The following is a 12,175-nucleotide window of genomic DNA, read 5'->3' as shown; positions in this document are numbered from 1 at the left end:
TGAGCAGAACAAACTTTTGGGACACGGTGTAGTTGCTTTATGGGACTGTTATCAGAATACCATGCATGCATATTACTGACACACAGATTCAGAATTTAGATAAACAAAACGGCAAATAGTGAATGTCGTACGCTGTACAGTCAGCAGGGAGTGATTTCAGTTAGCATAAGAGTCTGCAGTATCTTAGCAGAGTATTTGAGCCAGCTCAAAGGAAACGTGAAGCTTTGTGTAGTTTATTTCTACTACAGTAGTTTACAACCTGGCGACAGCAGCCTCATAAGAGGTCGTGATTATTCTCAGGTTGAGGGAATATAGCCTGTGAAACAAACAATAAACTGACAGGCTTCTGTTCTGCAGGTTTGTTAGCTTTCACTAATTGGTGCCAAAAAAGGATGAATCTGATTGTGGTGCAGGAGAAGAGGCATGAATCATTAACGTCTTTACAAAATTTCACAGCAAACCATTGTCTGTAGGATCAGCACCATGCTGTCTTTGCTGGCAGAGCTAATAAAAAAGTAGTGCAAAATAGGTACCACAGCAAGAAGAGATAAAATTAACACCTGATTCACTTAAGAAGCAACTCAAGGAAAAAACAAGGGAATACCTCTTTTGCTTCGTATTAAAATATTTTTATTAAAAAGAATTTCTCAAAGAGAACTTGATGAGAGTTCAGGTAAAATCACATTTCTAATGCCAGGATCATTGCTTTATTTAAAAACGTGCTGCCTTCATGTCAAGTTTTAGTCACAGAAAAAAAGTTAATGACAGCACCGAAGCAGTCAAAGTCAACAACAGTCATCACCAAATCCTTCTGACTGCTCAGTAGGATGTGGACAGAACAGAAACTAAATTCAATTATGGATAGCAGCAGTAATTCACGATGCTCCACTCCCAGCTGACTAATGTTTAACTGAGTCGAGAAGACAAGTGTCATTTCCCTCAGAGGAGTACAGCTGATTTAAAAACTTTACAAGACTAGTGTGACATATTATTGGACTTTATCAACACAGCAATCCAGCAGATTTATTGCATCTCTGTTGTCATGGCAGCATCTGGAGGACATAAAGTCAACATGTGATTTTCCATCATTTTTCTAGCTCCATGAATGTAAATGTATTTTCGTGTGTGTTTTAGAGCTATTACCTGCTCAGAAAATGCCTTGCTCCTTCCTGCAGTTGATATCTCTCTTCAGCTGGCAGAGGGTGCACGGCCTACAGCACAACATTGCCACAAAATCCCCACACAACGAGCCCTGTAAGCACAAGTGGTCAGTGTAAGAGGTGCGGCATCAGTGTCATGGGTAAGTCCAACTCACCTGGCCCTCCCATTTCATAAGGCTTTCAAATGGTGGTTATTAATTGATGTTGGAATAACATAACATATTTCAATTGTACATATGTACACACTACAGATAAATCTTGTCACCCTTAATCACACATATCCTGTGTGGACGGGCCTGTATTCAACTCCTGCTGCTACATTAGTTCAGCCATCGACTGTGTGTTATCTATCTGTGATGGGAACTGCAGAAATGGTTTGTGTCATGATATCAGCTCTAAGAATCTGAAAAAGCTGAAGAATGGGTGGGATAAGATGCGCTTGTTGTATGTGACATTTTCTAATTTAACAGTTTTTAAAGACCCTTTTGTATCCACTATCAAGTTAAACACCTCAGACCAGAGCAAGCAAGGCCACTTTTACTGATTTTCTCTGCTCTAAATGCTTCTTTATCTATTTTCTTTTATACACTACTGTTCAAAAGTTTGGGGTCACTCAGAAATGTCCTTTTTTTTTTTGTAAAGAAAAGCAGTTAGAAGAAGAAGAAGAAGAAGAAGATAACATTAAATGAATCAGAAATACAGTCTAGACTTTATTAATGTGGTAAATGACTATTCTAGCTGGAAACGACTGATTTTTAATGGAATATCTCCATAGGGGTACAGAGGAACATTTCCAGCAACCATCACTCCTGTGTTCTAATGCTACATTGTGTTAGCTAATGGTGTTGAAAGGATAATTGATGATTAGAAAACCCTCGTGCAATTATGTTAGCACATGAATAAAAGTGTGAGTTTTCATGGAAAACATGAATTTGCCTGGTTGACCTCAAACTTTTGAACAGTAGTGTATGTATAATGAATGTTATCCCTCTGAACCTCAAAACCCACCAGCAGCATTGAAAAGCGTGTTATCTTTTTAAAAGACGCCAAAGTTAAATTTTTTGTTACATCCAGATGCTGTAAAAACACAATTGTTGGATTTCCAGTTATCCAGCAGTCCTTGAATATATCATGTGTATTCCTCTAATGAAATTTAAGCTTAAATTTGAGATATTATAATAAAATAGCTTCATTCTGCATGAATCTAAAACGTTTGCACTCCTGGGTCTAACTAAGAAATTATGACTGACTCAGCTGTCATAGGACAAACAATCAGGACTTTTATTTTTTTTTTCATGGTTTGTGGCATTAAAACTTTTATACTGCAGTGAAGACCGTCATGACTGTGCTGATTCAGCAGAGGTGCAGGACTTTATATTGCAGTGAAAAATGAGCCAACAGTGACTGAAAATGTCACACGACCAAAAGAAGACCCTGAAACTGCCTGGGATTTAGAGGGCTAAAATTTTTCTATATGGAAATTTCAAAGAATTTCACATTAGCATAAACACAGGTTATTCTTTGTTTTGTTTAGTTTTTAGATCTGAAGCTATATTTAGGAAGATCTGTGGCAGTGAGTGTTTTATGTACTGCCAAATGTCTTTCCACTATGACAGAAATACACTGCCAGTCCAAAAAAAATAGTTGCATACTCTAATATTGTGTTGGACTGCCTTTAGCTTTGAGCATGGCACACATTCACTGTGGCATCGTTTCGATGAGCTTCTGCAGTGTCACAGCATTTATTTCTGTCCAGAAGTTGGATGAATTTTCTACCAAGATCTTATATTGATGATGGGAGAGTCGGACCGCTGCTGATACATATTTATCAAAGGCACAGAATTCACTGCCACCATTCCGGTGCCACGGGACATCCCCAGAGGTCCTGTGGCACTTCAGCAGTAAACTGCTGCTAACACATTGATGTGCTCGTACTAAGTATCTATTAATGACATAGATAATAATTTATCATTTATAAACCCCACTTTATAATTTCCTTTTGTTCCTTTAGAGTTAGTGTTTACAGCTTCTTTTAGGCAGCCTAAACTGGTGGTAAAGCTCAGCCCTTGTTATGGAGTAGTCTACCCTTGTTAATATAATAAACACTAACAGCAACACTGGCATACCTAACAATTCTACAGCATCTACAGGTATTGAAAATGAGTTAAAAGCTTATTTTCAAAATGCTTCAGAAGTTATTAAAAATGCTAAAGTGAAATGTTTAAATCTTACTTTTAGTTTTTCTCTGTTTTCTCATGAAATCTTTAAACTTTCTACTTAAACCATAAAACTTTTTGCATACTTGTGGTTAATTGACTATCAGAATCAGTATAGAATAATTTCCTTTTGGCGGGAGATTATCAACAAATTGTTGTAATTCTGCACCGAGCAGATCATTTTAAATCCACATTCATCCATTTCCTCCTGCTTATGTGTGTCCAGCTCACACTGATGTTGTATCTGGTCCTGTAGACGCTGCGGATGGCCATGTGTGTTCCACACAGGAAGCACTCGTTCATGTCACTGGCGATGCTGCAGCCAAGGCAGGGCTGGCAAAAACACCCAAAGAGGCCTGAGGCACAGGGGAAGGAAATGTTCTACAATCAGTCTTCAAACTATAAAACTACAGCCCATATCAACACAGAAAGTTTTCTTTCTCATTGCTCCTGGTCACACTGCCCTTTAAAACATGCATCGGGCATTTTAAATGCAAAAGACATTAACCAAAATGAGCAGCTGTGGAGGAAAATTTTATTTTCAAAAAATGTTTTGACTCATTTTGAAGGTTGAAGCCTCATTTCAGCATCAGATACACTTTTTAATATGTTAAGGATTTTGTTCTTAATAAGTTACATTAAAAGTACTTCAGATGTTATATTGGTGCAAACTCTGCATTTATAACAGGTTTAACAAATATTTTGAACATTTTGCTGTAATTTTCCTCGTTTTAATCAATTACACATAATATCTAGTAAAATCACAGAAAAGTACTGACTACATGTTGACTATGAAAAAAACAGGACAAAACTGTACATATCCACATCAAAAATCAGTTTGTACAAATAGTGTATTATTTACAACATATGAACATGCTAAAACCTAAACTCATTATTACTGTTTTAACAATTTTTAAACATTACAGCAGTCCACATCAAGTTTTCTGACACCCTTGCTTTTTTTTTGTTTTTGTTTTTTTCCATTTTTTTTTGTTCTTCACAATCTAACCTGTAGTTTCTAGACAGATCTATAAATGTGAGCCTATCCTTCCACATCTTGCATGCAAATGTATCCGTAACTGTGTGCATATTTTAATTTAAATAGAGAAAAAGCAAGCAGGAGGGGGCCTTACAAACTTTCAAGTCGCTGCCACAGTCTAACACTCCAGTCTGGAAGTCAGAGGGTGCGTAAATCCCCGGTTGGTTTCTCACAGCCATCATCAGGACAAAAACTTCTCTGTGTGGGATGAAAAGGGTTTTGTTGTTATTAGTGTTTGTAGCCTGTTTTGTGATCATCTTCTCCTGTAGGAATCACTTTAAATTCCTCCTCTTTTGAGCATCAAACAATGTGGGAAATACAAATAATCTGTTTGGGAGATAAACCTTACCTTTGAGTGAAACTGGAGATGGAGGCTCCTGGATGCCAGACTGAGAGCAGGAACCAGTGAGAGCCTTATAACCGATCAGAGCATGTCATTAACCTGGTTACTTAATCACTGCTTTAGTGTGCAGAGATATTCCAAAAACAGGCGCACCCAGAACCAGCCCACATATCGCAATAAACCTCCACTGTTTTACAGTATTACCTCCTAACAGCTGCTGTCATTGTGAGGAACTTTATATAACTGTTGTACTTTGACAAAGTTAACCCCCTGAGTCCCAAACCGTTTCTGTGCATTTTTTTTGTGTTTTTTTTTTTGTGTGTTTTTTTGCTCCGGTCACATTTTTAGTCATTTTTATGGTAATATAAACCTTCAGAGAGACGGTACAACCATCACTAGAAGGAGCGAGAACTCAGAAATGTCTTCACTGCAGTACGGGGAACTTAGAATGCCATTAATAATGTAAAAAAACAATCCAATAAAGTTGAATTTCTTAGTTATCTTATTGTACAAAAATTGCAAAACAACATTTTTCAGGTGACCACAGGTGTTACCACTACTGGGGGCAAAAAACGTCTCCTCTCTGTTGTGTGTAAACACAGCCTGCAGTTCAGCTGAAACTTCCCTGAATTTTGATCTTGTGACTGTTGGTGAGAGCTGAGCCACTCTTGGCTTCATGGGTGTGCAGATGACGACAGATTTTTGTTTTCACAGAATCTGGTCTGAGCAAACAGTTTATCTGTCAAGAAATTTTGAATTAGACAGCTTGGATTTTACAATTGAAGTAATTGTATTAAACAAAATTGAGTAATTAATGGTGTTTGTTTCATGCCCAATCCTGATTACTGATACCTAAATAAAATCCTGGTGTCTAATTTTAAAATAAAACAAACTTCAGCATGAAATTTTGTTAAAATGCCTTTGTTAATTGAGGTTTTACAAAATATGCATCTCAAGGTTAAGCATATTATGCTTGTAGCTGTTAAGCATATTATGCTTAACCCTTAAATGCATAAGTGGGTCAAAAACGACCTGGTGAAGTTCGTTTCTTGCAATATTTTTGTCATGGAAAGTTTTTATCTTTTCAGATTTGAGCTGTTCCTCAATAAACATGTTTTTTTTTAATGTCATTCCATTAAAATTTTTATACTTTTCAAAAAATTGTAATACTTGTATTGATAGCCCAAACTCTTTATCACTGATAATATCATACAAGAGGTGATGCACAAACTTGGAGGAATGGAGAGCAGCAATAGCTGGAGGAAATGAGTGTGGACAAAAATAGAATACAAACAAAAATAAAAATGATTATTCTTAACCAAAATGGCAAAAATGGCGTAAAAACACATTGACTCTCATAATTTTTGACCCACTTATGAAAGAGTGTAGGGTCCAATCACTCGTACATCTAAGGGTTAAAGGACAACTTTTAAGCATTTATCCTTCAGTGTTAATTGGCAGTTACAGGTGATATCAAGTTGAGTCAAGTCATGATTTTTTACAGAGCACATTGTAAACAACAGTCGTTATGACAAAATGCTCTCCATTAAAAAAGATTATGATTGTTAGGAAATAGCCTAACAATTGTAAATATTAGGCTCTGTCGTGGATACCATTGGCTCCATACATTATATATGCAGTCTGAAGATAAGGAGGTCCAGGCTTTAATATCGGCAGAGATATGTTTCATTGTGGGTCTAGTTACAGTAAATACATTCTACTGTGGAGTGTTGTAGTTAATTTTACAGTAATTAGCTGTTAATAAATGCAATTGTAACACTACATACATAGAACCAGTGGCGACCACAGCTGCAAAGATTTTGCTGTAATTTTACATGAAACTTTATTTCAGTGATTCTTAAAGCTACTGACTTTTGCTTAGTTTGAATGCACAAAATTTACTATATTTTAGGGAGTGTTATTTGTACTAAGTAAATGATCTGAATGCTTCTTCCATTTTTCCATTTCTGAGAATGGAAAAATTTATGTATATGAAACATTTAAAACATTGAATGAAAGAAGTTTCCTGTCAGAGTAACATGGCAAATTTGTGTAGGAAGTTTAAACAGTAATGTTAAGAGCATATCATTCATTACACAATTTTACCTAAATGAATATCAAGGTTATAGCTCCAAAACATTATATACAATAATAAATTATTTCATTATTTTAATTTAAATAGGCAGATTAAGATGCTACAGAAAACCTCAACAAATCCAAAGATTGTCCTTGAGCGAGCCCAGTATGTAGGAGGTGCATGGTCACGCTGTTTTTTATTATTCATGTAGTAAATTGTCATAAACATTGAGTTTAAACAGCTGACACACCTTGTCCTCATCCACAGCAATAGAGTATATTATAGTAAGTAATCACCCAGAAGTGACCTTAAGTCTTCTGTTCCTTTTGCTTTTTCCCTTCAAGGGTTACCACAGCAAATCATCTGCTTCCATCTAACCCTATTCTTTGCATTCTCTTCTTTCACACCAACTAACTTCATTGTCCTCTTTCACAACATCAAAAAACCTCCTCTCTGGTCTTCCTCTCTGCCTCCTGCCTGGCAGTTCAAAACTCAGCATCCTTCTACCAATATACTCACTATCCCTCCTCTCTATATGTCCAAACCATCTCAGTCTGGCCTCTCTGGCTTCATCTCCAAAATATCTAACATGCGCTGTCCGTCTGATGTGCTCATTCCTGATCCTAACCATCCTGGTCACTCCCAAAGAGAACCTCAACATTTTAATCTCTGCTACCACCAGCTCTGCCTCCTGTCTTTTCCTCAGTGTCACTGTCTCTAAACCAGACACCTCTGATCCCACCACCGTTTTCAATACCCTTTCTTTTCATTCTTGCTGATACCCTTTTATCAAAAATAGTGTTAAGGCCATATCATTCCTTATACAATTTTACCAAAGTAAATATTAAGATTAAGTAGATAGATAGATAGATAGATAGATAGATAGATAGATAGATAGATAGATAGATAGATAGATAGATAGATAGATAGATAGATAGATAGATAGATAGATAGATAGATAGATAGATAGATAGATAGATAGATAGATAGATAAAACCTTTATTATTCTGTGTTACAGCAGCAGATAGAAAAAAACAGTACAAAGAGAAGAGCAGCACACAATGCACACAGTGCACAGAAATAAATAGGTACTTTCTCCTTATAGGAGAATAATAAGTCCCGACAATATTATATGCATCCATTATCTATACACCGCTTAATCCTCATTAGAGTCATGGGGGGCTGGAGTCTATCCCAGCTGACTTAGGGTGAAGGCAGGGGACACCCTGGACAGATCACCAGTCTATCACAGGGCTACATATAGAGACAAACAATCACACTCACATATTCACACCTACAGACAATTTAGAATTACCAATTAACCTCAGCATGTTTTTGAACTGTGGGAGGAAGCCAGAGTACCCGGAGAAAACCCACGCATGCACAGGGAGAACATACAAAGTTCATGCAGAAAGATCCTAGGAAGACCAGGATGCAAACTGGGCATCTTCTCACTGTGAGGAGAAAGTGATAACCATTTAGTCACGATGCAGCCCATATATAACAACTAATTATTTCAAAATTATAATTTGAAAATTCAGATTAGGATGCTACAGAAAGCCTCAACAAATCCAAAGATTGTCCTTGAGCGAGCCCAGTAAGTAGGAGGTGGATGGTCACGCTGTTTTTACCATTCATGTAGTAAATTGTCATAAACATTGAGTTTAATCAGCTGACACACCTTGTCCTCATCCACAGCAACAGAATATACACTACTGTTCAAAAGTTTGGGGTCAACCGGGCAATTTCATGTTTTCCATGAAAACTCACACTTTTATTCATGTACTAACATAATTGTACAAGGGTTTTCTGACCATCAATTAGCCTTTCAACACCATTAGCTAACACAATGTAGCATTAAAACACAGGAGTGATGGTTGCTGGAAATGTTCCTCTGTAGATATTTCATTAAAAATCAGTCATTTCCAGCTAGAATAGTCATTTACCACAGTAACAATGTATGACTATATTTCTGATTCATTTAATGTTATCTTCATTGAAAAAAAAGTGCTTTTCTTTCAAAAATAAGGACATTTCTAAGTGACCCCAAACTTTTGAACAGTAGTGTATTACAGTAAGTAATCAACCAGAAGTGACCTCAAGTGACAAAGCAGAATTCACGGGTCTGCACTGCACTGCACAAAATCTCTTAAAAACCTATTTCAAACAATTGCTGTGCTTGTTTCAGACACACGGTGGCGCTGCCTCCCACAAAACTTGCTGCCATCGCCTCAGGAGGAGGGCTTATGACGAGCCGACTGTAATGATATAGGCTCCTACATAATGAGCGGTTGTGACTGGAACTCAGGGACAGGCATGATTTTCAATTTCCGACAGACTAAAGATAGACGTGGGCTGAATTACACTGAAATTCACAGGGTGGCTATTGGGCTCCAATCTACAGGAGACCCTTAGATATACAGACCCAAGGATTCAGGCATCACTGTCAAACACGCTGCTCACTGACAGTAGATAAGTGTTGCTTACTGCAGGGTCAATGCAAGTAAAGTCTGTCTAATGTGCAAGTGTGACCAGTTTTCATGGGAAAAATTCAAAGTTAGTGCTCAGAAAATACAAGAACATGTAGTGGACTTACAATGCAGAAAATCACTATACCACTATATATTATAAGTTTATTTTTGAGCTACTTATGCTTCAATGCTTCCATTTTATGCTACTTCATATGACTACTTGACTGCATTTCAGAGGAAAATGTATTATCTGACAGCTGTGTTCGCATCTCAGATGTAGATTTTACCCACAAGCTGATGATCAGTTTGCAAAACATGATAAAGTATTATGGATGAACTACCCAAAAGTAGGTCAAATTAGCTATTCCATAACCAATTTCAATAATGAAGTACCTCTTACATGTTAGTGCATCAATAATAATCCAAGGATAGAATAACAGACTCATAACACCTACAAGGAGCATTCTCCAATGATGAGAGTATTGGTCATCATATGTAAGTACAAGTACTTTTTCTGAAAGAAAAAAAGTGGCTTTGTGGCATACATTATTATTTTTATTATAAACCATCAGTGTGTAAGCAGCATTTTCCTGCGTTTCCTAACCTAGGGGTCGTGTCCCACTGAAAGAGTCACATGATAAGGCGTTGAAAGATAATTAACTTGAGTGAAAGAACATATAACATATTCTGTATGCTCAAGATTGTGTTGTACTTGTAGGATTTAGATCATTTTACATCTTTGCACCTTGTACAGTTGATGAAATGAACACGTGAGAAGTTTAGAGGGAAAATCTCAACCAGACACAGATTTTTGTATAAAAGATCAGTTTATCAATAACTGGTAGCGGTTTGAGGTACATACACTTTATATGAGAGTTTACATTTAATGCCACTTTATACTTCTGCTTCCTCACAAATTCAATGGGAAATGCAATCATTTTTAGTTCAATATATTATTTTTATTTGATTTACATTAACAAGATCATCTTATAAAATGTGATGTACTGTTATATTAAACAGCCAATTGGGATATAAAGGAGTTTAAAAATAGTGCTATGATGATCAGCTAAAACAGCACAATGCTACTTGAAAATGAATATATCAAAAATTACAATATAATAATACAATTATGTAACACTCAGTGAAAGTATTTTCTGCTCTAAGTGCTCTACTTTTGATATTTTAATCAAATTTGACCAATGATGCTTTATTGAGTGACCAATTTTGTTGGTGAAACATGCAGTTTGAGTGTACTTTTACTTCTGAATGCTTCTTTTGCCACTGTGAGTCAAAATAAGTGACATCCACTGGATTCATCTTTAACAATATTCTGTGTGTTCCATATAAAATCATAATCTGACACATATCTTTGGCTGTAAAATCATTGTAGTGGAGAACCAAGTAAAATTTCAAATATTTACCTGTTAAACATTGTGAAATAGAAGTAGACAGTAGGAGAAAATGGAGGATGGTAAAGCACTTGAGTAAATATATAGATTTTCTTGCAAATACTTCTGAATGCAGGACTTTTGCTAATTTTAAAGGGGATCAATAAATAAATGGACTTTTACCCTAAATACAGTACTTTACCTTAAGTAAGTAACTAAATTAAAGCTGATATGACATAATGTTATTTTTTAAAAAGCATTTATTTGGCATGTTAATGAACATACAGTCTCATAATAGTTTGCACAAGATTGCTGTTAATAAGCCGGATTTAGCACTAGGCTTATTTCCATCCGTTGTCCCAAACATAAAAGAAAAGCATACAGGGTAACAGGTGTAATATGATGAAACTGGCTTGAAAACTAGATTTTTCTTCAGGTGTGATTTAGGATTTTAAATCTCCTCCCTTATCTTAACATGTCTGCAGAATTTTAGACAGTTAAGACTGTCGATTAAAACACCTTTGATTGTAGAGGAAAATCCAATTCTACTAATTCAGTGTAGCTTGTCGGTTTAACATTATTTCATCAGAAGTTGTCTCAACTCAAAGACTGCAAATTGTTGCATTATTTTATACTTTTTTGTTGTTGAACCAAAACATTCTTTTTTGGTGTGCTGCAGCTCAAAGCTGCTGTCATCCACTGGTTAATTCTCGAATAGAAGGTTGAGTTTCATAAGTTTATCATGTATTTCATATCAAATCCTAATCACATGTCTGTGGCAATGGAGTAAATCTAGTGGGGTAAAAGTCAAATGTTTCTCTGAAATGTGGAGAAAAAGAAGTATACTACTGTTCAAAAGTTTGGGGTCACCCAGGCAATTTCAAGTTTTCCATGAAAACTCACACTTTTTTTCATGTGCTAACATAATTGCACAAGAGTTTTCTAATCATCAATGAGCCTTTCAACACCATTAGCTACCACAATGTAGCATTAGAACACAGGAGTGATGGTTGCTGGAAATGTTCCTCTGTACCTCTATGTAGATATTCCATTAAAAATCAGCCGTTTCCAGCTAGAATAGTCATTTACCACATTATCAATGTCTACACTGTATTTCAGATTCATTTAATGTTATCTTCATTGAAAAAAATGTTTTTCTTTAAAAAAAAAAAAGAAGACATTTCTAAGTGACCCCAAAGTTTTCAACGGTAGTGTACATATAGTAGAATAAGATGGAAATACTCGAATAGATATAATATTCACTTCTGAATTTCTTACAAATACTTCTGAATGCAGGATTTTTGTTGTTTTTAAGCGTTTGATAAATAAATAGACTTTTATTGCTTTTTCTTTAAGTAAAGAATTGTAAATTCTTTCTCCATTGCTCACAGTTCAAGGTGTTGTTTTTAAATGCATAAAAAATAAATCTGACTTTTACTTCATCTGTGACTGCACTGACCTGACCACTTTCAAATCACTCA

The 12,175-nt window shown here is 35.9% G+C and overlaps 1 protein-coding gene across 1 annotated transcript; it reads right to left on the bottom strand.

Moving 5' to 3' along the window:
* Window positions 1-607: 607 nt before the first annotated feature.
* On the bottom strand, window positions 608-4,829 carry LOC111566579 (placenta-specific gene 8 protein-like). The gene is made up of 5 exons (XM_023267254.3): window positions 4,765-4,829; window positions 4,510-4,613; window positions 3,608-3,732; window positions 1,144-1,252; window positions 608-1,052 (listed from the first exon to the last, which is right to left on the bottom strand). Exons 2-4 carry the CDS (start codon window positions 4,595-4,597, stop codon window positions 1,148-1,150), a joined length of 318 nt encoding a protein of 105 aa, XP_023123022.2. The 5' UTR covers window positions 4,598-4,613; window positions 4,765-4,829; the 3' UTR covers window positions 608-1,052; window positions 1,144-1,147.
* Between the last annotated feature and the right edge of the window lie 7,346 nt (window positions 4,830-12,175).

The sequence above is a fragment of the Amphiprion ocellaris genome, chromosome 17 (assembly GCF_022539595.1).
Source record: "Amphiprion ocellaris isolate individual 3 ecotype Okinawa chromosome 17, ASM2253959v1, whole genome shotgun sequence".
Lineage (NCBI taxonomy): Eukaryota > Metazoa > Chordata > Actinopteri > Pomacentridae > Amphiprion > Amphiprion ocellaris.
Note: the sequence above shows the minus strand (reverse complement) of the source record. Positions and strands in the feature narration are given on the sequence as shown.